The sequence below is a fragment of the Chlamydotis macqueenii genome, chromosome 4 (genome assembly GCF_036417535.1).
Source record: "Chlamydotis macqueenii isolate bChlMac1 chromosome 4, bChlMac1.mat, whole genome shotgun sequence".
In the NCBI taxonomy this organism is placed as follows: Eukaryota; Metazoa; Chordata; class Aves; order Otidiformes; family Otididae; genus Chlamydotis; species Chlamydotis macqueenii.
In genome coordinates this window covers 17,492,657-17,520,074 of record NC_141559.1, presented here as the reverse complement: position 1 = coordinate 17,520,074, position 27,418 = coordinate 17,492,657, and the positions used below count along the sequence as shown (strand labels likewise).

At 35.6% G+C, this 27,418-nt stretch overlaps 1 protein-coding gene across 2 annotated transcripts in view; it reads left to right on the top strand.

Moving 5' to 3' along the window:
• LRBA (LPS responsive beige-like anchor protein) overlaps positions 1 to 27,418 on the top strand; it is a 423,660-nt gene that overhangs the window by 87,049 nt on the left and 309,193 nt on the right. For both annotated transcript variants that reach the window (XM_086746251.1, XM_086746250.1), the window contains exons 23-31: positions 1,054 to 2,082; positions 3,036 to 3,211; positions 4,056 to 4,209; positions 4,610 to 4,790; positions 6,087 to 6,214; positions 6,585 to 6,692; positions 9,242 to 9,413; positions 10,040 to 10,478; positions 20,578 to 20,711. In XM_086746251.1, coding sequence (XP_086602377.1) covers positions 1,054 to 2,082; positions 3,036 to 3,211; positions 4,056 to 4,209; positions 4,610 to 4,790; positions 6,087 to 6,214; positions 6,585 to 6,692; positions 9,242 to 9,413; positions 10,040 to 10,478; positions 20,578 to 20,711 — 2,521 coding nt within the window. The remainder of the gene's footprint in view (positions 1 to 1,053; positions 2,083 to 3,035; positions 3,212 to 4,055; positions 4,210 to 4,609; positions 4,791 to 6,086; positions 6,215 to 6,584; positions 6,693 to 9,241; positions 9,414 to 10,039; positions 10,479 to 20,577; positions 20,712 to 27,418) is intronic.

Sequence of the window (27,418 nt, the reverse complement as noted above, 5' to 3'; positions counted from 1 at the left end):
ACTTCTGTTATAGAAGATAAATCTAAATCCTAAATTGAAAGGTGTGGATAAACTAAATTGAATGACAGTCTAATAAAAACTTCAGTTAGTCAAGTGAGTTCTTTCCACACACAGCTGTTTATTTGGGCAAATTAGTTTTATCTGGATGTATATAAATAATTTTTTTTATCTGAAATTTTTGTTTATATACCCAAATCAATAATATTTTCTTTCAGCTCATCAGTAGGAAGGTCTTCTAATTTTAATCAAATTGTGTACCTGTTCTCATGTGCCTTTTAGACTGAGTGAATAGCATTCACCAGAGGAAAAGTCCTCTGGAGAATTTTAGGTATCATTTGGAGGTCCCCAAGATTTTGACTTCATTACACGCTTCTTTGTGCTCTGACTTGGTGGGATTGTCCTCCAGAGGACTTTTTTAATGTAAACTTCTTGAAAGTTTATTTTTCTTTGTGGATTGTGGAGCATGCTCAAGGTGCTAAAATGATGTGAAAGCTCAGCTATATTAAGTGCCCCTGCTATTTGTCACAGTGTCCCCCTCTTACAAAAAAAATGAGATTGTCAACTGTCTCAAATTTAGTAATTCTGTGGCTGTTATGCTGTCACATTATCTGCATTCTATACAATTACATGAATACAAGTAGCACAGATTACTCTAATTACAGATCACTATGATTAGCCTAGGAAATAATGCAAGTGTTAACTACAACTCTTAAACTTTAAATATTTTCACTTCTTTTACTAGAAGAAGTCTTTAAAACTCTCAGTACTTCTAGTAAACATTTTAATTTCCTGTCTGTAGCATCAGTCTAAGATTTTTCTACTCTTTTATGACTTTTTTTTCTCTTTTCTTTCTTTTGGCCAGAAATAACAGATACACTTAAAAACTTGCTCTCAGTTGAAGTGAATATCCAATGTGAAATTATTTTTTTATCATGAGGACAGTATCCAATATAAATTTGTAGTGTAACTGTAATTTGAGCAATGATTTTTTTTTTTCCAGAGAAAACAGTCATTAATATATAATTTTTAATGTATTTTCAACTCTTCTTTTAGGTAACTTTTGAAATGCACAAAGAGAGTCTTTCTCAAATGTACAAGGAGTACCAAGGGAAAGGAGCTGAAGGGAGTGGAATACATTCTTCAGCTCCTATTAGAACAATCTCTGGAGTTAGCAAAGAAGCTGAAACCAAGGGAAAGCAACAAAATTTGGAGTTAAAAGAAGATGCTACAGCTCCTTCCTGCGTTATTGATGATGGTATGGAGTGCAGAACTGAAAAAAAAGAGACAAATACCTCATCGGATGGTTACCCACAAACTGATTCAGTGTCTAATCATAGGGAGGAGATAGAGGGAGAAGACAGGGAGACTACACAGGATTTAAAAGCAGTGCCTTGTGCGATATTTTCTCCAGAACCAGAGGGAACAAAGCCCAGTGTTTCAGAAATTAGTACTGGAATAGCTGAAGCAATTGAAGATTCTCTGAGCAGAGCTGACGAGCTTGTCGAAGAAACAGTAGCTGCGACTGCTGCTTGTTTAGCAGTGCAAACTACTCTGGAAGGAGAAACTCCTGAAAGTCCAGAAAGACAGGAAAAATCAACAGTAGAGGTAGAAGATGAAGATGACTTTGTTGATTTGAAAGAGGAAAGTAGTATGCCTTTACCTTCAGAAGAGTTTGCAGAAATGAACAAAGAACATAGCTCTAATGAAGGTGAAGTGACAGAGCAAGAAAAAGTAATAGAGAAGCAACTTGAATCTGTGCTTTTAAAGTCCGAAACAGAAGGTTTGGACGGGGAAAAACAAGAACTGACTTCTTTACCAGAAACAGTGAGTTCTGCAGTTCAAGAAGAAGCGACCCAACTGGATTCAGAAGGGAAAAAGAAGCTGGAGGAAGAAAATATTATTTTAAGTGAAACCAAAACAGCTGAAGAAAATTCAGATGCACGTGTTCCAGAGCCTGCTGGAGCATCTGACAAAAGAATCGCCAAGCTTGATGTTTCTAGTGTTGCATCAGATACAGAAAGACTGGAACTGAAAGCTAACACATGTCTGGAAGCACCTCTGCCCCCGAGATCCATACCTGAGGTAAATTCTACCTGTCCTTCTTCTGTCTAGCTTTAAAAGTAAAAGGAAGTTCTTCTTTTATGAGACTTTTGGAAAAGTGTGCCTGTAGACATTTTGGAGATTTTAATGTTTGTGGGTTTTGTGAGTTATCTAAAGAATACTTTCAACTCTTGATTAAAATAGCCATAATTCTTACTGGCTTGTGCACTGAGAAATCTCTAAGATTTCATTCTTTGTACATCCACCTTTTACTCTTTTCAGTGGGGTCTCTTATAATGTCAGCTTTAAAAATTATTGAGAAGCGAATGTTATTTATGCAGAAAAAAAAAGCACTAAGTTTCTTTCATGTCCTGATGGAACTTGTAAAAATATTTTTTACACTAGCTACTCTGCAGGTACATTCTCTCTCAGTTTTGTTTTGTTTTGTTTTGAACTATAAAATTTGATAGAATTGTTACTCCATCACATCAGCTTATGATTTTTGTGCAAGTGTAATTTAAAACTGCGCTTCTGTTGCATGCAACAGTGCTCCACCCCTCTAGTATTTAGTTACTAACTCAGCTTTTCATGGTCAAATAGTCATGTATCTGAGTACTTCCCTTCTGCAGAGATACCTGCTAGTGGATGCCCTTCATTCTGCACCATTCTTCCTTAAAGGAGGAAAACCACTGTCTACAGCAACATACCCTCCCCCTGTGGTAAGGTTGAGTTGCTGCTTTTGTATGCCTAGACTGACAGGTGTGGTAGTGCAGCTGTAGACTAGTTTGTTGGTTTGGTGTATCAAATAAATAGCATTTGTGTAATAGTTTTAGTTAGTTTTAGATTTATTTGTAACCACGTACACAGTCTAAACTTGTTGAATATCTAAAATCTCAAGTCTTTTAAATATATTTTGGTGTATGCCATGGTGCCATGGAAACTAATAACCAGAGTGTGGGGCTTTTTTTTTTTTTGTCTGCAAACTGGGTATTCAGACCTCAAGGCAGCAAGATTCTTCAGGACAAGAGCTAGCTGCTACATCAGATGGGCAGAGAAGAGATTCTAGATCAACTGTTTTCCGTATTCCTGAATTCAAGTGGTCACTGATGCATCAGCGCTTGCTCACAGATTTACTCTTTTCCATAGAAACAGATATACAGATGTGGAGAAGGTAAATTTCTATGCTTTATATGGAATGATCTGAACTGGCATTTCAATTATAATTAACTTGGGATTTTGTTGAAACTACATCAGAGTCACTCTTTGACTTGAAATTTTGCACATCTGATATTTTACTGATTATTCAGTAGCCTTACTTATTTTGTGACCTATACCCAAATATTCTCAGATTTTTTTTAAGACTCTTTACAAACATAAATGTGTATTGGTTGAAGACCTGCACATATATTTTGACTGAAATCCTGGCTACGTTTAAGTCAATGGCAGTCTTGCTGTTGGTTTTTATCGGACCATGATTTTCATGTTCCTAATGTAAGTAATGTAATGTATGGGCCTGCATCTTTTATTAGTGTCTAAATATGGTCTAAAATATATATATATATATCTGAAATAGCATTTATTGCTTCTGCATTTGCACTCGCTAATTTGCTGCTTTGATAGGGTTCTGTAATAGGGTCCTGTGCCTTTAAAAATTGACTTGTAACAGGGATCTGGAATGTAATAAGATGAATTTTGTAAAAAAAAAATCATTGAAAACAGTGGTAATTCTGCATTTTAATGTTAGGAGTTAATACCTTAAATGAGTGGTATGTATTATTAGCTTGTAGTAGTGAATTTCAAATTTAAATCAAACCATATAGCTGTACTGACATGATAAGAATGAAGAAATAGGATACTTAAGTGATTTAATTTCTGAGAAGCCCTTAGTATTTGCTTTATTTTTTTTATGTGTTATCTGCTCCCCATTGCTGTCTTGATTTAGTTTTATGAAAGCATAAAGATGCTAAAATACCACAAAAAGTAAAACTGTGTTCTGAATGGGTTTTTTTGGACAGCCATTCTACAAAAACTGTGATGGACTTTGTGAATAGCAGTGACAATGTTGTATTTGTGCACAACACAATTCACCTCATCTCTCAAGTGATGGACAACATGATCATGGCTTGTGGTGGTATATTGCCATTACTTTCTGCTGCCACATCTGCTACTGTAAGAAATTTAATTTTTATTTGAAAATTTGTCTCTTGTGGGAGGATGCCTTTGCAGTGTATTAAGTATTGTATCTGTCCTTTCAGGAAACAGGATGTGTGTGGGATATTTCCACAAGTATTTATTTTGTCCCTTCGCTCTCTTCGTGCTTTCCCTAAGATAAATTGGATACCTGGCCCCTTTGCCTGAAGACATAAAAAGAAGTTGGCTAGCTTCATTGTCCCACAGTGGTCTGGAATGGGATTAAATCCCAGTACTAGTGATTGTTCCTAGAATACAACTAATTACTATATTTGAATGTGACTGAAAATGGACTTCCAGCATACATTTCTCTTCTTCTAAGTTGTAGGAATATCACCTTTGTGAAGAAGTAAATGTTGCTTTCTATTTTTCTGTATAGCATGAATTGGAGAATATTGAGCCAACTCAAGGACTTTCAGTAGAAGCATCTTTAACGTTTCTCCAGAGATTAATCAACCTTGTGGATGTGCTAATTTTTGCAAGCTCTCTTGGTTTCACTGAAATAGAGTCTGAGAAAAATATGTCATCTGGAGGAATTCTGCGGCAATGTCTTCGACTGGGTAAGCAAATAAAATCACTTAATGAGGGTAGGAGCTTATTGTTACTTAAATAGTTAGCAATTGTTAGCTTTATTTTTTTCTGTCCTTTTTTTGTTAAATCAAGATTAAATTTAGTCAAAGAAGCATTGGAATCTTTTACTATTTTACTGTTACTGTATTCTGCAATTCATATACATGTTTGTTTTTTGTTTTTTTTTTTCCTCTTTAGAAAGCTTAAATAAAAGAAATTAAGTTTGGTAGCCTGACTGTTTTGGATGCATGTTTTCGTTTTATCCATGAAGATATTTCTTTTGACAAAGTTGCCCCAATAGTCAAGGCTGAGAATATAGAAGCTTTAAGAAAAAGAAATCTTGTATTTCATACAAAACCATGAACCTTTACAATACGTAAGAAAAAAAAAGTTTAAATCTTGAGGTCGGTAGATGAAGGTATAGTGAATGCTAGAGATGTAAATTTCTAAAGAGCAGGGTTCAAAGTGGGCAGTAGTTGAATCCAGTATGATAGTATGTTTGCATCAAATTGAATGGAAAGAAAGTGGTCATTACCTAAGATAGTAATTACTATTCTGGAAATGAGAACATACAAGATGATAACTGGGTTCAGTTAGTTATACACGAGGAGAGTATTCATGCTAGTTGCATGCTGTTAGACTTGTAATGAAAAGTTTAATTTGCATGAGTGCCAGAGCAGCTCAGAGCCTCAACAGTAACTAGCCTTCCTCTCCCTTTCTAGGCATTTAAAACTTTGTGCAGGTAGAACAAGATTTATGGGATGCAAACAGGTATAGAGGTGGGGTAGTTCTTTTTTTCCTTTGAAAATAATATTAGAAGATGAAACAGGTACAATTGTGAAGCTAAAAAAATAAATTGTATAACTTCACAATGTTTAGACCAAGAGTAAGAGTGTTGTAGTGCAAACATTGTCATTTGTTTCACTGGTGTATCACTTGTCTTTCTTCCTTGCTAGTCTGTGAAATTTAGCTATCTTCACCCTCCCTGCCCCATGGTTGTATGCATGGCAAAATTTCAATAAGGGATGCTGACTTACTTTGAAGTATCTATTAGATAAAGCATACATGTTCTAATAGTTTAGTATTAATTATTAGTTGTAAGTTATTAAAAATTTTTGAGAATTATGTTGCAACTATTTAAAATTTGTGGAAGTGAAATATCATTTCACTGATGTGCTTAAACTTCTTGGTGTAAATGATACACGGAAATGTATTGTATATCTCTGTAAGGGGTATAGACAGTACTGTTTCCTCGGTTAATTCTTAACATTTCTTTTCCTTTCAAGTATGTGCGGTAGCAGTAAGAAATTGCTTGGAGTGTCAGCAACATGCACAGATGAAGCCTGTTGGAGACATTGTGAAGAACCAAAAAACAGTGCAGGGCTTTATAGGAACAGGAAAGTCTGCAGCAAAGGCAAGTATAAGACCACATTCAGGATCATTCAAGTCAATAACTATTACTATGTACAGAGGGATAAATTTTAAATTTATACCTATACCAGTGATACTTTAATAGAGCTGAAGAGCATGAACACTGGAAATTCTGAAGTAGTTTTTCCGAGATGTGAATTTAACACTTACATATTTAACCTTCCACAGTGAAATAAATCTGTCACAAGAATTTGCCAGATTTTTTTTCCTTTGAAGATTAAACGCCTATCTGATCTTTGTGCTCTAGTTATGACAATATGATGTACGGTGGGTGATTGTACACACTTAATTATTCTTAGTAGAATACTTTTAAAAACAGAATCTGAAACAGTTTGTTTTTTTTTTCCTAATAGAGTCCAGTGGACATTGTCACTGGTGGCATTTCTCCAATACGAGACCATGACAGACTTCTGCAGGATATGGATATTAATCGACTTCGAGCAGTGGTGTTCAGAGACATAGTAAGTTACAAATAATGTTTTCTTTGTAGCTAGATTTCTGCATATATCTGCTGAACACTTGCTTTGTGTTACACAGTTTGGCTAAATTGAATTTACTAGAACTGAATACTGCTCGTGATAATTAGGAACTCATAATACTCTGCAGCGGTTGTAGTGTTTGGGATTGGAAAGAGGGAGATGTGAAAATTGCTGCCTGATGATCAGGCTCTTTGGTGTGTTCCTAAGAGCTGTTTCTCTGGAATTCTGTTTATTGTATATTAAATATGTCGTGTTTAGTACAAGTACATACTTTCACATGCTGTATATAGACTGTTTATGGATATGATGTATTAAGATGATGTTTATGTACACTTTTTGAAAAATTAGTATCTTTCTAGCTAATTAGAAATTAGAGGTCATCTCTAATTCCTTTATTTCCCCTCAGAGGAACCAATTTGTGTGTGTGTGCTGTAAATATGCATATGTTTTTTAGTCTTGAATTGACTAAAAATATCTTTGCCCTGTCAGCAACTTTATAGCTGATACTGAGGAAAATGAGATTGATTGCTTAAAAAACCACCTCTGTAAGCAAATACAGCAGCTGTAATGGCTGTGAGTCATTGGTGGCCACAAGCTTGGACACCAGAACTTATTTTACAATAATTGGACTATTTAGCAAGTATAATGATTTACACAGTGACTTTTGTTCTATCCAGAATAGTGAAGGATCTTTGGTTTTTATCTTTACAGGAATTATTGATTCAGACAAGCTTCTTTCAACCCCTACTACAGTATCAGTGTGCAAAGGAGTAACAGAAAGTGAATCTTTCATACTAGTGGCAACTAATATAATCCTAATGATACAATCTTAAAAATCAAGCACATTTTGTGTACTTGTATTTTCTTTTTAAAAAACACAGTATACACACACAACCTCTGCTTTTTTGCATATCTAGTCTGCTACGTTTTCTGTTTCACAAATAAATGTAAAATAATACAATAACTCTTTGTTTTGGCTACTGTGTTGAGCTATGGAGAAAAAGTAGACTTTAAAAGATCTATTTTGGAATAGTTTTTATCTGAGCTGCTTATAATTGCATCCAGATCTTTTATGTTTGACTTGCATGCAGTTTCTTACATTGTGTTCAGCACACAGAATTGGGATTGTATGATTTGAACCTGTATAGGAGGAACTCGGAAGGATTCCACTTAAGCACCAGCAGTAGTACTTCCGGTAGTATATGAACTTTATTTCAAGGAGTTCCACAAACATAGCAGAAAAAATAAGAAAGGGGTAGTGCTAATTCAGTGGATCGCAACTTTATTAAGTACACTTGGAAACTATCCTGTAAAAATTAATCTAGCAAGAAAATTCTGTATAATCTTTACCATTGTAGGGGACTTCCGTTAGTCTCGCTCTGTGCTTATCTCTGATGCTAAGCTCTTATTAACTTACTGTTTCTCTCTTGTTTTATGAAAGTTAAGGATTTAGGTTATGCTGAGGGACTGTATGTTGTTTTTCCAGCATTACAGGTAGGATTCAGCTGTGTTATCTAGTTCTTATTAGAGAACTTCTCATAAACTTCTCCCAGTATAGCTTATTAAAGAACTCTTCGTGGAATGTGGAGCTTCAATAGGCACTGCAATAATGATAAAATGAGCTTTGAGTTTAACTTACTTGAACTGCTTGGAGGGAAAAATTGGATTCTACCTGAGCCCTTATGTAAATGAGGGGAAGAAAAATCCCGAACACTCTTTCTCTTATTGATTGGTCAATGAGGATCCAAATGTTCAGTTCTCCTGTGATCCCAAAATGTACAAAGCTTTTCTTTCTTTGGCAGCAAAAGGGACAGGCGTAGGCTAAATCATAATGTCTACCTGGATCTGGGAAGTGACTCTTTCCTCTTTTTCACTAGGAGTGGCTGGACTATGCCAGGCTGGACTATACCTAGCATAGTTCATATAAAGATTTATTTTTAATATTTTCTTAAAGTTTCTTTATAAAGTTAGAGCTGTAATGCAAATGCGTATTTGCCAATTCTTGTTTAAATTGTACATAGTATAGTACATCCATCTGAACAGTCTGATGAAGAAATAAAACCTTAACACTGGTTCTGGAATTAGTTCCACTTACTTCATTAAGATGTAATAGCTTATAAATACTTCTACAGTTCTGTTGTGTATGCTTGCCTGATGGTACTTCACAGCAAATACTGTTCATATCTTGGCACATTTGAGGAGACATGATAAAAGAAACACCTGTAAATAAATAAAAGGGACCTAGTCCCTGCACTAATTTGAAGCATGTAGTCAAAACACACAACCTTAGTCAAAGTTGTCATATTTATAAATGAAAAATGAAAGGATTGGTGCCACTTGAATACAATTGCTGTATTCCCAGACTTTATAGGTGAGACAAACTGTGACTAGAGGATATTGTTCTTTCCTTGTTGACATAACAGCTTACACTCGGTCTGTTTATGGTAGCGCTGGGCATACTTTACAGAAAAATAAACATGCTGCTGAAATTGTAATGGAAAAAATTTGTATGTGTGTCCTTTTTTTTACAGGAGGATAGTAAACAGGCTCAGTTTTTGGCTTTGGCTGTTGTATATTTTATTTCTGTGCTCATGGTTTCGAAATACAGAGATATACTGGAACCGCAGAATGAAAGACGACCGCCAAACCATAGTCAGTCATTCAAGGGATCCGAAAATGAAAATAATGAAACTTCTGCTACAGGTGAACTGTTAATTATTTGGGGAAATTAAATAATGTGGCTTATTTATCTTAAAAATCTGTGGAAGTCCATCTGAGATCATACAGAAATACGTGCGTTGTAACCAGTTAAATAAACAACATTATAGTATTCAATTTGCCTCAGTATTTTTGTGTATCTTTTTCTGATCTGAGAGGAACGTAGTCTATAGGTTGATTTTGCTGTGTAGAGGTGACTAATCTTACTGAAGTAGCTAAGTGTTCACAAAGACTTGTGGCAGAAACATTACTATTTTGCGTAAGGTTAAATATACCTAAGCATAAGCTATAAGACTTCTCTTATTCCTCTTTAGGACAATAAATTAATTTTCATTCTTTGATTGTTGAGTCAATATCTTCTGTTTCCTTGTGTCAGTTTTTTTGGATGTTATAACTCTTCAGGTTTCTCAGAAATTAGGATTTCTTTCTTTTCTAAGTTTCCTGTTAAACATTTATAATAATCTGTAAGTATTTACATAGGCAAGAGGAAATACTTATAGCTGTGTTATTCACTTGTCACCTATTGCTGTAACTTCTTTAGGAGCAATGTGGTGAAGGCAATTCTGTTAATAATGAACTTAAAATGTGTTTTCTGTTTTTGATTTGAACAGGTGTGGAAACCCCATCTGCTGCTCTTAGTTCTTCAGCCTCCACCGAGAATTCAGGAAGTGCAGCATCTATACAAAGAAGGGATTCTGGTCTTGGGGAGGAGCCAGCTTCAGGACAAACAAATAGTTCTGGTAGTGTTGCTGAAGCAGGAGCTCTGAATGTCAGTGGAGGTCCAGATGCAATCAGTGAAGTGCTGTGCACGCTCTCATTAGAAGTAAATAAATCTCAAGAGGGCAGAAGTGAGACAGGAACTGAGGACAGTAAACCTGCAACTTCTATGCCAACTGCAAAAAATGTCAATGTAAAGGACATCCTGAGAAGCCTGGTAAGCACACCAGCTGATGGGACTGCAGTGGATGCTGTTCTTCTGCCACCAGCCTTCCTTGGAGTTCTTGGTGATGGAGCTGCTGAGCAGCCTGTACAGTTCCATTCCTTTGACAGGTAAAGTAGGTTCTAAAATATTTGGGCTATTTCATTTTGCTTAAGGTATCTGTAAGGAACAGAAAAAAAAAATCACACTTCACTAGATCTCATGTACGGTGTCATTTAATACTTAATGTAATCAAGATACTTTGATTTACAAATAGAACCTTTGACTGCAAAGTCCACCAGTGTCACATAGCTTCATCGTGAAGATATGCTCTGCCATTCATGGGGTGCTATGTTATGCTACAAAAGACTGTGGAAATGAAAAATGACGGGTGGTTGGCTTACACTTGAAGGTCTTGAAGCCAGCACTTCTTTGTAAGTGTTAACTCTCCTGTCTTCATACATGTTACAGCTCAGAAGGAATATGGTAAGAGGGCCAGTAAATTGCCTAGAAATGACTGCAAGAGTAAAAGAAAACATGAAAGGTGTAAGCTGTTCTCCTGTTCCTGACTGTAGCACATCCAGATGAGTGCTGCTGCACTGTGCGTTTTTAGAGTAATCATCTAGGTGTCCTATAGAAATACTTCCATATTCATTTACAAGAATGTATCTATGTTCTGCCTTCCGGTGCTAAAGGCCTACTTTAAGTCTTTCAAGCTTCATCCAGTAGATATATCCCTAAGCTGATAATTTGCTTTGTTGTTACAATAGCTTTTAAAATTTTGTTTCATTTTAATAAATATCTGCCTTTCTTAATACTGGATTTAAAATGGGGCATTCCTGCTTTGTTTCTCTTTTTTTTTCCTTTTGGATTGAAGTCCCTTTTTCCTGATAATAATTTTGGTGTCCCCTACATCTCAGACTCATTAGCTCCTCATCTTTTCCTAAGTATAGTAGACCACATGGTATTTTACTATGCTTACTGACTTTTACCTCTCCAGGATTATCCAAAACAACAAAGAAAACAAGGAAGAAAAGAAAGAATCCCGTTACACTTGCATTCCTGCCTCTAGAAAAGCTTTAGTCATATCCAGAAAACCTGCAGTGGATCTGGTGCAAGGGGCTTCCTTGTTGCCATACCAGGATCTGATCCTCTGCATATTCCTGAACTTCCGCTGGCTTTGATGTCTTTGCAGTCTATGACTGCCTTGCTCAAACTAGCAAATTTAGATGACCCAAGAAAGGAGGGCAGCTCTGCCAGGGGTATGAATGCAGCTGTCACAACTTGTCTTCTCAGCTCAGATTGTTGTGTCACTAGTGGAGGAAGAGATTGTGGTGGTTTTCTGGCTAGGTTAGACACAGATGGTGTATGCTAGCATTTGGCCCCCTTGCTCTTGTGTCAAAGCAGATACTGTATTCTGCTTGTGATGCTAAACAGGAGGACTTGTTTTGGGAGCAGGAGGAGGATGGAGGCAGAAGGGGAAAACTGAAGAGGGACACTGAATTAGAACTTGTCACACTTCTCATACTGCTGCTTCCCAAGTGCTTTTAGCACTTCCCTGTTGATGTCTATCATTCCATTTACAGCAAGTGGGCAGTGGATGTGAAATAGCGTAATGTTTTAGTCTGTGACTAATGTTTTTCCTCGGGAAATTCTTATTGTTCACTACTGAGTGGTAGAGATTTGAACCACAAAATAACATTTGTCTGGAGATCTGGTACAGAAGTGAGTGTTGCATTCAGGAATTAGTTTTTAGATATTGCTAAAACTGAAGGTTTGTGCTGCCTATGCAAATCTGTTTTGAGTTGGTGTAAAGCAGGTTAACTAGACAGGAAGTAATCGGACACTTGCAGTCCTGATATCTGACATAGGTAGATTACGCCTACAAAACCTCATCAGAGGAAACTGTGCGATTTAATTTGATAACGTGCTAATGAAATACTGAGCAGTGGTAGCAGCTCTTCAGGGACTTGCAATTCTGTGCTTTTTTTGTGTATAGTTATAAGGTCACTCTAATAATATTAAAACTCCTTAAATTGCAGAGTGTTTTGTAAAGACGTACCTGAAAAGTTGAACTACTTACTGCTTTGCCCTTTTACTTTTCTAGTTCTGCCCAGTCCCAGATGGACTCTTCTCTCCTTTTCCCACATCTGAAGTGCCACCAGTTGTAACCACAACTCTCAATGTTCTCTCACTTAACCTTGAGACAGAATTACTATATCAGATACTGAAAGGAAGCTAGACTGGTGAAGGAATATATGCAGAGGAGTGAAAGGGATGTGTGAACTGAAGCAGCAGACAGCATCATACTTGTGAATGGAAAAACAAGGGCTTTTGTAGGGATTTATGTAGCTGTCTGGACTGCTCCACAGTGATAATTTGTGGGTATTAGTTTCCTATGACTTTGTGTTTAGTGGGTGGAGCTAAATATGTGAGGAAATGGTCATAAACTAGTATAAAATTTTTTTTCATAAGCAGTTGCATGTGACCTCAGTATATCAGCGACTCTGTGTTTCTAGGTGGCTTAATTTTTCATTTTCCTTCCTTTTGTGGGTATGTCAGGTAGAAAAAAAGTGTGCTTAATGATGTAGACGTCTTACCTCTAGTCAATTATCATCTGGTAGTGACATGCACAATCTTGTATGTATGGTAAATAGGCTGATCTATGATAAGGTGTGTGGCTAACTAATACATCAATTAATAAAAAAATTCAGAATAAGTGTGTATATGAAACATTTAAATTTAAAATTATATAGGCAGGGAAGTTTCATGACCACTTAAAGGTTACTGTACTTTTATGTAGTGTAACTCTGCTTAATATACAAGTTGATGTTCTGAAATGACACCTAGTGACAACAGCGAGAAGGAATTGTACCAGGACAAGAAAATCCTTTTCACAAGAAACTGGAATGGAGTTGGAAATAGTAGCTCTTATTTTTGTTTACTCCAAAGCTACTAAGGTACACTGGAAAAATTTGGAAAAACAGGCTTTGGGATACTCCCGTATTTTCTGCGTCTGGTTTACATTTAATATCTTATTTGATAGGAAACACAAGTTCTCTGAGTTAACTTTTTTTTTTTCTTTTTTAAAGACACTTTGTTAAAAGTTGTTCCCATGTAGTAGTTTACCAGTGGGGTATCTCTGGGAATTTCAAAGCATCTCTCTGATCCTGCATTTATCTCAGGAATGCTGTGTCAGAAATCAAAACTCTCCTCATATCTTAAGGATTATCAACTTCCCAGCCATAGCTGGAGAGTATACAGTAACAGCTATGTGAGTGAAACCTTACTGAAAGGCTGCCAAGTTGCAAGCCTTTGCAAACAACTAGGTGTATGTGTTCATTCCCATGCCAAAAATCTTCCCCTTATCTTATGTGAAGATGCAATCTTGTGATTAGTGGGTGCCAGGGGTTTATCATGCTAAAGTTCAAGACTTGCACTGGCTTTTTCCCAAGATCCATAGAGCCATGAATTAAGGTTCCAATTTCAGTATGTCCTAAACCAGCAGTTTTCTTATTTAGTAGTAATCCTGTAGAAAAAGAGAGAGGACTAATGCAAGCAAGTTTAAATAAAACAAAAATAACCAAAGCTTAGGATAAAAAACAAAGATGACATTTCTCTTCAGTTAGTTTAATAAAACCCATAACCTATCACTCACCATTTTTACTCGGCAATTTAGAATAAAACTTTAGTCTCTCCTGGCTTCTACTACTCTTTGTGGAAACATTCAATAATCATGTCACTGTAGGAAGCTGACGCTGAAGGTTCAGAGGAATATAGGCTCTTAAATCATGGCCTTGTACTATAGAGCTTAAATCTGCAGCTAAGCTGTAACTTACAGAACAGATATGTTAATAAGATTGCTATTTTTTTGGAACATCGTCTATAAGCTGCTTAGTTTGGCTAAACCTATGTTTACATGTTTGTCAGTGGTGTGCATGTGCCTTTGTAATGACTGGTTGTGGTATTTAACTTAAATTTAATCAACGTACTTTTTTTACATGAAGTGAATACACTTTAGACTTCATTGATTTGGGCCTCAAATGTGAAGAGAATAAGCTTGTTGTTGACAAGATTAAGTCTACCAGGTACAGGTAGAGACAGCATATAAGAGTGGAGGATCTGTAGATCAAGGCGCGTATGCTGTGATGAGAAGCTCAGCTCTTTTGGCATACCAACAATTTGCATTCTGCAGGGGCTGAAAAGGCAAGCCGTTTGAAGTCTTTTCTCTGCCAAGCTGATTTTTAAGTTGTCTTACAAAATTGATTGTATTCTTTCTATCATCTTTCTTCTATCCCCTGTGATTTCTCATGGTTTTGAGAGTCTCTTATTCTTCCTTTCTCCTTGAATATTTCAAGGGGGACATAAGAGAATGGGTATTATCTGAAGACAGCAGAGCCCAAAGAATAACACTGACATGGCAGGCTGCTTTCTTGGCTCTCAAAGTAGAGGTAAAAATAAGTCTCTGATCCTCTTTATTGGTGTTTTGCTCTTTGTATAGGAGCCCTGCAGTGGGCATCGTTCTGGTAGCCTGGAACAAGACTAACTTATTTTGGTTTGGAATTAAAACTATTATCCTATAGGGAAGTAGACAAACTGTCACCTGTATTGCTGTTCAGTGCTAAAAAATGGAATGCTGAGAATTAAATCTGTATAAATTCCTGTATGTCAAGAGGAATTAGAGCTCATGTAAGTATTTTTAAATTATAGTGAGGTCATCAGTTTGGCCTGGCCTATCTTGTGTTAGGAATATTTGACTCACACCCAAGGAAAACTTGTAAGTTGAAGTGTATTTAAAATTAATTGCAGGCTTGCCAACTTCAAAAAATAAATATTTAGGAAAATGTACTTAAAATTTAGGAGATATTTATAGATATTTTTGTATCATTATGTTGAAACAGAAGAATCAACGATCTGACACCATGAAAGCTTTCACTAAGTAAGTCCTTATAGAATTTGGCAGAATAGATCATTATTGTGTAAGCCTTTGTCTGTGATGGAAGTCAGTGTTCAGCTCAGTGGTCTGTGCTCATTCAGCAGTGAATAATTGTCTGCAACATGAAGGCTTCTTACACTTCAGCATAATTGGGACTAATAACACACTGACCTTCTGGCTAAGATGTATTTATGGTGGCTAGTTCTCACTATGCCTGACCTACGTTTATAAGTTCACGTGCTGTGAATTCCTACTTTAAACCTTAAGTATTTGATTTTAAATTAAAGAAGGCAAACATCAAATATAGTCATGTAAATGAGGCAACTAAACCATCATTTTTACTATAGTGCTTGAGGTCTGCTTGAAATAACATCTTAAGGAATTTTTTTTTTGTGCAATTTTTCTAGTTTATTTTATTTCTCCTGTATCTGAACATTATGATAATAAATGTTATAATATACAAATATAACCCAAAAGTATAGAGTTAGTTGAAATGGCGTGATAATGTGAATGTTAAGGAGTAAAATATATTGATGGTTTTCTTCCATGTGATATGTCTCTACCCATCTGTGAGGTTGCTTAGAGTACGTTGTTATTCTGGTGAAATGAATGCATGATTACAGATGTTTAACAAATGTATTATTTTTGTACATCTAAGGAAAGATACATCTAAGGAAACATACTATAAGTCCACTTATTGATTAATATTTTAGTCAGATTATGTTGCAATATTTAAATTTTAAAGAAATGCTTATTAGTTTAGCTACGAAAAAGGACTCTTATCTGTGTACTCTTTAAAAACAAATGCCTTATTACTTGTGATAAGTTGAAAGCACATTAATTTTTAAGACACTTCTCTGACAAGTTTACGTGATTTAATAATATGCTAAACACTTCATGGTTTCCACATTGTTTATTTACTACAATATTTAATCTTGATTTTCTACTCTCTCATCGATTCTTTCTGCCAGTTGCATTCATTTTACTTATATTAGCATTTAAATAATCTTTTGAAAGAACGCAAAGGAACACTGATGGTTAATGGCAAATATTTCTATTTGAACACAGTTGCATTTCCACCTAAATATTCAGAGAAAATAGCGTATTACTACACAAGGAAGGAAAAATGTATGCATTTCAGAATGTAAATAGAGAAACATGACCAATGTTTATGCTTCAAATATCTTAATTTGCTTTCCAGTATGTGGTCAATATTCCTCTATATGTGATTGCTGAGCTGTACTTTCATATCTTGAAGAAGACATGGAAATGTAAGCTCCTAAAACAAATCCTGCAACTCTAACAGTGGTCAGTTGCACCGTTGAAAGGGAAGACATACATAGTAGTAAATGTTTCATTACAAATAATGCAGCAATGCTTAGCTATAAAATAATTATGTTAAGATACTTCGATGTTTTGGTAGTTTGTTCTTGAACTATTTTAAGGATTTTTTTTTTTTTTTTTTTTTTTTTTTGAATCAGAAGGTCATGGCAACTCACAAGAAGACAGAGAAAGTACATTGAGGGTTTGAGGTTTCTTTACATCACATTTTTCAAAAATATCCAGTGCTTCTTTTGGCTCTGTGCTTCAGATTGACACAGCTGTCAAGAGAAGAGACCTCCTTTCCTCACCGGAAATACTATTTATTTTATTTTGACTGGAAAAATCAGAATAATTTCAGTTGACTGTTGATGATCACTATGTAAAATAAATACTGTTCAGAACTAGTCTGAGTCTGGAAAACAGCTTTATGGTGAGGTGTTCAAAGCCTCTGTTTTCTTCCAAGGTTCAGATTTTTTTAATGTGAAGCTGCAATTTCTCCAGCCCCTATACTGTTGCCTTTTATCTTGCTGAATAGTTATGGAGCACAGCAGAAGTCTTTGGCTGTGGTACGTCATGAACACTCTGAATCCTTAAGCAAGCTTGTAACAGGGGACCAAGGTCTAACGTGACCTTTAAATATGGGAAATGTTGTAGGATTTATGAAGTAGATTTTTAAAATTTTTAAAATTCTTTAAAATTTTAAAGTTTTTTTTTTTAGCTAGAGGCTAAAATGTTTTTCAGTGGGATATGATAAACAATCTAAGTTTTTCAGAAAACCTTGTGAGAGTCTGTGTGTCTTTCTCAAAGCAGGTGGTGACTGTGTCTGAAATACACATGCACACACCCATGTGTACTGTTTAGAAGCAGCATATGTTCTGTATTTTGAAGTCTGAAACCTGTGTTACTCATTTTTAGTCCTTGAGTCCAAGCAAACAGAAGGATGTTGGGTAATTTAAAGAAAAAATAGACAAAGCCTGCTAACGGCTCTACTTTGCAGCTGTGTGTTAGTGCTATGTTCCTGGTACTAGTAATCAGAGTTTCTTCCTTAAAAGTGAATGCCGTTGCTAGATACTGCAAATTATAATGGAAATGTTAGAATATAATTCCTTTTTTTTGTGGAACGTAGTTACTGGAGATGCGAATAGCAGCTGTATTCGTATTTCCAAAGTTATACAGATTTGAAGATGAGAAGGTATACAAAAGATCTTGAAAGGCAAGAAGGACTGTTGTGGTCATTTACTGCTGTCTGTTGCAGCCCAGGAGGAAAAAACACCCCAGCTGTAATTCCTTTACTGGAATGCATCTCTGCTTGGGTAGGTGTAGAGAGTCTGGCAACTTGCTGGATCTACTCCCTCAGTACAACTACACTTAAGCATGCTGAAGGTCAGTAGAAGTTTACAGGAAGGGATGATAATATATAACGTTGTGTCAGCAACAGCACAGAAAATGGAAGACTGTTGTAGCTAGGATTTCTTTTGTCTCCACTCATTGTCAGCTGCAGATGAGCTGTGTTAAGGTAACAGCTCCATCTGAGCACAGGCTTCCTTGCTCCCGTGCAGTTCCAGAACTGTTACTTGCCCTGTGAGGAGCTACTTGTAGTAGTGCTAAAAATTACTTCTGTTCTAAGATTCCTTCTTCGTCCGTCCAGCATGTTAATTTCTGTATTTTCATCTGAAAGGGAGTGATTCTAGTAAGTAAAATTATTCAAAGTTCAGCCATATATGTGTAATTTTTTTAATGTGTGGGTCTGGCTTATCCTTTGCGACTTAAAATACCAGCTGTCTCATAGTTCCTGGGGCTCTTAGTAGAGTTAGAAAGTAGTGTTCATAGGCATTCAGAGCACACAGCCATTCTGTTTTGATGTTTTGAGATAATTCTTTTTTGAAAGACTAAAAGATTTGTTTTTACCTTCAAGCTAATTTGGTATTTTCCAATTTTAAATTAATTACATTAATTATGTGTTTTGAACACTACCTACATGTGCACAATTGCCATCTACATGTGCACAAAACTTCTCACTAAGCATTCTCCCATATCACTTACATCCAGTATTATTGTGTGTGTATTAGTTAGCAGCAAACGGATAGTTGTTTCTGTAACTTAGTGTCTGTGTAAAGAAATATTTCCAACTCATGCACTGAGATCTCGTGCACATAGAGTCCACATGAATAGTCCACACGTATTTTTAACATGTCTGTACGATTTGGGTTTAAAATAATTGATCAGTATTTCTTGAATTGAATAGCTGTACAGTAAAAGAAATTAAAATCTGTATAGGAACATACCTGGGCTTCAGTGCTGGATGGTGAATGTTGGAGAAATGTCCAAAAGTTTACTATGTGTAGGTGCATCTTGTACTCAGTAAATTTGTATTAATTTCTCAGCCCCTTCTAGTTATTTTAGTGTGTGTTATAGAATTGTAGTAACAGTTTCCAGATAGTGAATGTGACAGAATCGTGAGTGAGAGATCCCGTTCTTATACCTGGTTGATGCAAAATTAGTTGGTAATCTGGCTATAATTTAGAAGACAAGTCTAAATATATGATTTTTTTTTTTGTAGTGCGTTGTTCATGTTCCAGGGAAACTGACATGAACATATGAGCAAAATTCATGATTTAGGCACAGTTATCTTGACTAGGGGCTCAGGTGGTGTTGCTTCTATTTTTTTAGTGTATAGTTAACATTAGCAGTCACCCTTATAATGATATGACATGTACTGCCTCCAAGTATGGTGCCTGCCTAGTCCTGCCATTAAGGAGTGTTTGATTTAATCAGTAACGTGGTCTAGCTTCTGTGACATCCTTCAGACTGAAAGAGAGAGTCAAATACAATCCTTTTTTCCCCACTCTAGCAAGAACTATTTTAGAAATATTTGACAGAACTTCTTTGGCTGTTATTCTCACACCTGAATCTGAGTCAAGTTTCCAAGTTACTTTGTTTAGAAAATGAATATTTTAAAGCTATTAAGGGAATACTTTCAGTGTGCAGTTATAGTACTGTCAACAAAAGACGTGATTAAAGAAATTGAATGTCGAAGACTTTCAGCTTACGGTTAACACCAGGTAATTAAAAGTAAGCGCTGCTGTGGGAGTGCATTATATATCAGCTGTACTCTTTACCTCATTAGTTGGGTTTTTGCATGTTTATGGAGCTAACTTGCAATTAAAAATGCCTTTAACGTATGCTTAACAAGGCTTTTTAGGTATCTGGAATAAAGTACTACAATTTAATTGAAATTGGTGTAGCATAAATAGATGTTTTAGTAACACGTGAGATAAATCTCCATGCCTAACTTGTCACTTTGCATCTTTTCCTCTTGTGTAATCTTTAATACTGAGTATAAGGCCTGACATGTACCTAAAAGATGGAGATTCTCTCTTCAACTCCAAAGAATGTTTTGATTTGTTACATAAGTAAAACTCAGTTGACAAGATATACTCAAATTCATGCCTTACCTGTATTTTTAAGATGTATGAATGCTTGTATGTGCACGTAGATGTGTGTTAGGATGTTTTTAGCGATAGTATATCCTCCTTCAATTAGTCTTCCATTCTGCCTTAGAATACCGGAAGGAGTATACCGTCAAGGCAACATTCAGTGTTGATAATTTATCTTACTGTTTTCATTTTGAATACTTTGATATCTTTTGTAAATAGTTGCCTGGAGTTTAAAACCAGATCTTAGGGAAACTAAGGTGAAAAGTAAAACCTACTTGCAGGTCACTTATCCTGCTGATCTTGTAACTGTGTGCTTGTTTGTTGGGGATTTTGCGGAAGTGGATGAGATATTAAAGTGTACCATGAAAACTACAGAAGGGTGAAGTATCCTTTGGGTTAAGGTAGATTGCCAAAGATGATGGAAATAGAAAATAGGAATAAATGGTACTTCTGTGGGACATAGATGCATAAACAAGGATCATGATATCTGAACCTTCATATAATATTATTTACTAACTTTTGTTCTTCACCTAGGAGTGTGGTTGTAGCACCGAAGAAATCAACCATTTCCTCTTCTACAGCTGCTATGGGTATTCCTGCAAATGCTGTCAGTGTGGTTTCTTCTTTAGATTCAGCCCAAGCCCTGGATTTGTCAGGAGAATCTCCTGGTAAGTAAGGGTGGATTAAACAAATCCCAACCCTTCCTGTCTTTTTTTTTTTTTTTTTTTTTTTCTCCCTCCCTCACCATTGACTGTTAATACAAATGAACAAATTTTTGTTACATGTTTTGTGTTATGTGAAGGTGAGATGTTCTTCCATAGTTATCCATATCTCAAAACACTGTAGATGAGCATAATTGTTTTTCAGAAGTTAAGTCATTAGTTACCTTCCGTTGTAATACTGGTTACTCTGTGCATGTGTGTGTGTATACATATATATATATATAAAATTTGTCCATATATGAGTATTGCTTGTACTAAGAATATTGATAATTATTGCTGATTGTGTTTTCTTAGGGGAAAATGTGCCACTAATCTGAGAAAACAGTGCTTTACACTTTTTCTTTTTTAACCACTGGAGTGTGTGTGGTATAACATGTTCTAAATTATCAAGTCAGATAAAAGGACCTTTGAGACCTTTGTATCCTGCATACGACTTTGTATCTTTGTCATATGCCCTTGCATAGCAGCTTGCAGGCCTGCATTAGGTATCTGTGCCTTTAACAAAGACCAGTGTCAGATACTTTACAGGAAAACAGACATGACTAGGTTAAACCAATTGTCAGTGACGTTATATGAGTTCATGAATATAGAAATTCATCCTTTTTGATATTTTCTGAGAGTTTATCCCCCAGATCATTTTATTATTCCTAGTTTTAATGCTGTAGCTACACAAATGTAAAAAATAATCTGTTTATAAGCTTCCTGAACTTCTTGGGGGCTCTCCTTTTGCCTTCATCTAGCAGAACAAATGCAAATGTCTGAGCAAGATTTGTCATAATTTCAGGATTTTTCCACAGTTTTTGTAAAACAGGCATACTTTATTATCTTGAATTTAATATAAATACAGTATATTCTAAAGTTGACTTTTTGTTACAAATATAAGCTTATTTATAATTTGTAGAGTATTTGTCTGAAGATATATGTGTTAGTGCTAAGTAGGACTGAAAATGATATACAAGTGTTTCCAATAGCTTTAGCCCGAGGTCAAATTCAGTGTTGATGCTGGACTAATTGCTTTGGACAGTTTTTTCAGTGGGGACAAAATTGAGTAGGTTGTTTAGAAGCAAGTGGTCCTTTGAACCCTTAGTCTCTCTGGTTGTTCTGTGTGAGATAAATGATGTTTAACCTTATATGCTGTGTCAAAGGCATGATTTTCTGCTTACCGTGTTTAAGTCACAAGGCTGTGTAGGACCTCATAATTGTTTATGCCCATGAAATTTAATATCAAGACTTAGAAATGTTTTGCATCTTAATCAGGATAACCTCAATCTATGCCTAATTATTGGTGTTCGTTTTCAATGTTTGAGTTTCTTCCTTCCCCTTTTTATGACCTTACATCCAAATTGCAAAGACTGAGGGGAAAAAAATAGTAATCCGTTGTCATGTCCTCTAATATTCATATGTCTGGAAGATATTTGTTGCCATCTTCAGCTGCCCCTTTCATTTCTCGGGAAAATCAAAAAGGTTTTATTCCAGCCACAGTAAAGGAAAAACTACTGAGGTCTGGTATGTTCTTATTCTTTGCAAAAGGGAGAATCCATTTTGCACGGAAATTACAGGAGGTAGCACTACAGTCTGAAAGGAATGTTTGGACTAGGAAAATTAGCGGTCTTTTTAAAATGTCACAGTTATTTGGGGAAGATTGGCTCTGAGCGAGTAATCTGTTTTTAAAATTATAAAACCTCAGCTACATTGAAATTGTTTTAAATAATTGCTAATTTATTAACTTCTTACTGATTTTCCCAGGTTAGATGTGGACTTAATTATTACAGTTTCTGAAGTCAGTATTCACTTGCTTTTAATAGAAACAAAACAGATGAACATTGATTTTCAGATTTAGTCAGTCTTTTAAGAATGTATAGAAGAAAAAATAAATGCTCCTGTGCCTGTAGAATGTATAAGAAATCCAGACAATAAACAATACTGATTATAGTTTGTAACTGTGTGACTTCCAGCATGTCTGGGAGTTTTGGCAAAAATTGAACATGTAATCTGAACTGATATGCATAAAAAGAAACTAATCAGGATTAAAAATAGTAGACATATTTAGACTGGCAAGCTAATTAATTAAAAGAAAAAGTAAAGGGATAAATGAAATCATGCCTTAAACAGATAAAAACATGAGACTATTTCTTTTTTCTCCAGTAAAATAATGGCATGGAAACAAAAATTTTTGCAGAGTTGGAGTAGTTTACACTTGTTGCTCATGTAAATTGCATGCATTTAAGTTTGAAATAAAGTTCTGTAAGACTTTTAACTTTGAGGATGCAAGTAGCAATAAATGAGCTTCCAATAAAACCAAAATATATATTTAATTTTCCCCTGAATTCAAATCACATGTTCTTTCACTAATTTTTGTTTTCATGCAACAGAATATCAATACAATGTTCTCATTTTTTTTCAGCTAGCATTCGTTGTAAGCTGATTTACTTCTGTCATTAAGAAAAAAAATGAATTAAATCTTTTTTAAAAAGTGTTGAGGGGTTTATGTAGTGAATATAAATTTTGGACTTTTTCACATTTTGTATGGAAAGCACTTATTAAACATTATTGCTGCATTTAAAAATACACTTCAGCTGTTTTTTCTAAATTCAGAGATTTTGTAAAATGAGTTTTGTATGCATTTGATATGTTTGAAAAGGATTAAGCAAACAGAACCGTAATATTGTGACATACAATACGTTACAGTGGACACTTGAGTGGATTTACTCCAAAACAGAGTTGAAAGGGAGTTAGAGACATCGAAATGGGATTAAACAGCAAGTGATAGTGTTTTAGTTGTAATGTGTACATAAGCATAATTCGAGAATGTTTTACGTAGTATGTGAGCATCCTCCACCTGCAGATATGATGTAAAAATTGCTTGACCCAGGTAGGATCTGTGTTAAAATATTAGTCAATCTATGTGGTTCCTGATGCCTGTGTTGCCATTTACTTAGCTCAGAATTCGTCAGCCCAGTATTTTTTCCTGAAGTTTGCATCTTGCCTGTAGCTCAAGGTCTGTGAGTATCTCAGATATTTGACCCTTAAGATTGTTCTAAGTTCATATCAAGTGGATGTGACGTGCTCTGGCCTACCAAATACAAAGTGTTGACAAGTTGGAAAGATAACCATCTAAGCTCACTCTGTTCCTCTGATATTTTGAAAGAGGGTGAAAACATGTTTTGGCCTCAGACAGCCTGGCGTTTTCTTAGGACAAGTTTCTTCACCTTTACTCACTCAAGCTGCGGAGTATTTCACAGCACAAAGCGCCTTTCCTCAGTACAAATGTGCCCCTTGTGGTCTAAGCTTGCTGGTCACTGTGTTGCTGACGGCTGATATTGTTGCTGATACCACATATTTGGGTTGTTGGTCTACTGGAATTGCTACTCCAATTGTTAAAAGATCTTGGAAATGAATGGAGAAAATAAAGCCCTTGTGTAGCCCACGTTGAGCCAATCATTTGTCTCTTACAGAGAGCAATATTGAGCAAAAGAGTGTATTAATTAGTAATAATCTAAGGAGGAGTTGTTTGCTGGAGTTGTTTCTTCCTTGGATTGGCTCACAGGCTGAATGTGAGATTCGATGCAGAGATTTTACACATGCCGTGTCCAGGAAAGGCTTTTGAAAAGGCAGGACTAATGTTTGGGTAGGCAGGACTTGGTGAAGTTGTCTGAGGTATTGTGAACAAGCTAGTGGGATTTTTATTTGTCACATATTTTTCCTTTTACGTGTTGCAATTACAGTTGTAATGTTCTGAAATGGTGTGAACTTTTTTGAACTGTTTTGCCGTTTGCACTTCCACTGTTTTCTCTGATGTTCTGAGTTTCTCTGTTCATGTACTTGAAGGATTTCACTTGCATTTCGTTAGTGCTTCACTCTAAAGAACGCGGTTTTGAGGCTTTCACTATTCAGCTTGCAAATCATGGTTCAAATAGAATTTTTGTAAAGAGGGAGTATGAAAAGTCTGTAGGAAGCGAGAGTGAATTGCATCTTGTCCTTATTGACACTCTGAGTGTAGAAAACACTGAGAAGTTCCCCTTAATTTCTGTTGCCTGCCTCATCCTCTTCTTACTTGCTTTGTGTTTCACATTTTCTGCCTCTGAGCCACACAGAGTTGCCAGCAGGATTTCTGCTTCTCCTGAGCAGAGACATGGGCTGTTTCCAAAGTGTGAAGTCATAAACAAGGCCATGTCAAAGGCTGAGCTGAAAAAAGAGGTGGAATGCTTGGAAGAAACCTGAGAATAAGCTGTAACAGGATGTAAAAAAGGAGTTGTGACTCCTGAATTTTAGTCCTACATATAGGAAAATGTAAACTTTCTCCCACTGTTGGCTTGTTTTGCAAGGAATGGTATGAATTGACTTTTAAACATAGGTGAAAATAACCTTCAAGTCTCACAATAAAATAAGTTAACCGGAGACAAGCTGGAGTAAGAAAAATTAATGTAAAGTGAATTACCATCAGTGCAGAGGCAGTTTAAGAAATTAACTGGATTATAGTAACTATTTCAAAGAGAATTCCAACTATACAGTGACAGTAGTTGAGGTCTAGTTACCAAAGCAGAAATGACACTTTTAAAAATCTCAAATGCTAATGGTATACAATGGAAATGGTTTAATACTGTTTCAGTATAAAAACTTTTAGAGCAACTTCTCTTTAGAGAAGGCACCATTGTTTCATGAAATCTGTTTTGGTTTAACCTACAGATGTGTTTATGTAACAGATCCCTTATATTAGCTTGTAAAACCTTTCATTGTAGTCTTGAATTGTATGCGTCCAGCCTTGGAAGTGTATTTTTGAATGAGCTCATTATTTTGCCAGATACTCCTTTCGTAAAGGGCATCAGTGTATTTATGTATGGTAGGTCTGTTGTACAAAATTAAGAGGTATGGTTATTTAATTCAACTCTCTTTTTTTTTTTTTTTCTTCCCACCTCATCTCCCTCCTCCCACAGTAAAGTATGTCATGCACTGCTTGTGTATTGCCAAATGTGCTTTCTAAGCATATATGCAAAAAGCACAAGGATCTAGCACAAGGAGTTTCTCTAACAGTGTTTTATTGCTAGCGACATTATTTGTTTAGACCCTTGGGGACCTTGAATAAACAATAAAGCTTCACTGTAAGGGTGCTAGACAGATGATCTATTTGCATTTTCTTTTATGTTCTTGCAAATGTCTGTAAAACTGTCAGTTTGAAGGAGCCAGTTTATCAGTGAAAGGATAAGGAAGAGATAAGTCAGTTTAGTTCCACATGTTTGAAGTAGCTACTGCACTTACCCACATGTGTGTTATGGGTGAAAATATGCTACTGAAGTATTTTCTTTTTTTTACTAAAGGTAGAAGAATTAGTAGAATAAAAGCCACTTCTGAGTTAAAGTCAAAGTACTTCCACAAACCAAAATTTGAAAGCAAAAATGACTATGCCTAATGCTATCTAAAAAACCCCTTGAAATTCTCAGCTGTGATAAATCTGAGATTCACCCCTTTTAGTGAAATGTATCTTGAGTTTGGAATGTGGATTTAAGTGATGATAAGCATGAAGAAATTCAAGCCATAAATATCCTTACATAATCTTCAAAAAGAATATCAGTTTATATAGGTGCCTGCTTTATGCTGTTGTCAAATTCAAATTATCAGTGCTTTCTCTGTCATGTCTATATTTAAAAGTTGATTTTAACTTAAAACTACATAGATTTTTCGTTTATACCTAGTCTGTTATGCACAATTTGTTTTATTTTCTAGAAGAAGAAAAAAAAATCATGTCCTATCTGTGGTGTTAGTGATTTCCTTTACCTCCCACTCTAATGTTAAGTGCTGTTGTGGGTAAAAACAGAAAATCAAACAAAAAATTCAGCCCATCCTGCAAAATAAAACAAACAACAAAAAAGCAAGTTACCCAGGATTGAGTGTATGTGTCTGTTAGCCTTGTGATGGCTATTATGCCCTTTCATTGTCCTTGTAGATGTTTCCCTTGAATGTTTTTTCTAATTTTCCTTCAGTTATTTTGCTTGTGGCCTAAAGACTATATTGAATTATTTTAATCTCATTTAGTTTTAAAACTCGTGCTACTATACTGCGCTGTTAAAGTCTTGTTTTTTACTGATAAAATGATCTTTGATTTTGCTATGCATTTAATATGGTCACATTTTAGTTGTGTATACTTTCAACTTTCTAACATATGCAATACTTAGTGGATTATTGCTCACAGATTTTATATGTAGCAAAAAAACATGCAAGCAGTTATTGAAGAAGACAATTGGCATGTTGAGAGAACTTTCTTGTTTTGAAGGCTTTGGATGCCGTTTCAGCTTTGTATTCTGTTGAACTACCCAGATCAGTGTGCTGATTTCCCTTTTTGGATAGTATGTGGGCTTAAGTCCACTACTGGACATGAGGACTTAAGAATATTTCCAGGTTAGAGGGGCTTGTTTAATAGGAATAGGGATGTTGGGCTTTAGGGAGAAAGCTCAGAATTCTAGTAAAATTATTTAAATATAAAGGTTATCATTAAAGTGAAATAATTGTTAAAAGTCTTAACCCAACAGGCAGCATATTGTGCATACTTAAGTATGAATATATGTGTAACAAACAAACCAAATAGAAACAAAAAACCCAAACCAACAAAACCTAAAAACCAACCAACCAAACAAATAAAAATAAAAAAAACGAAGACT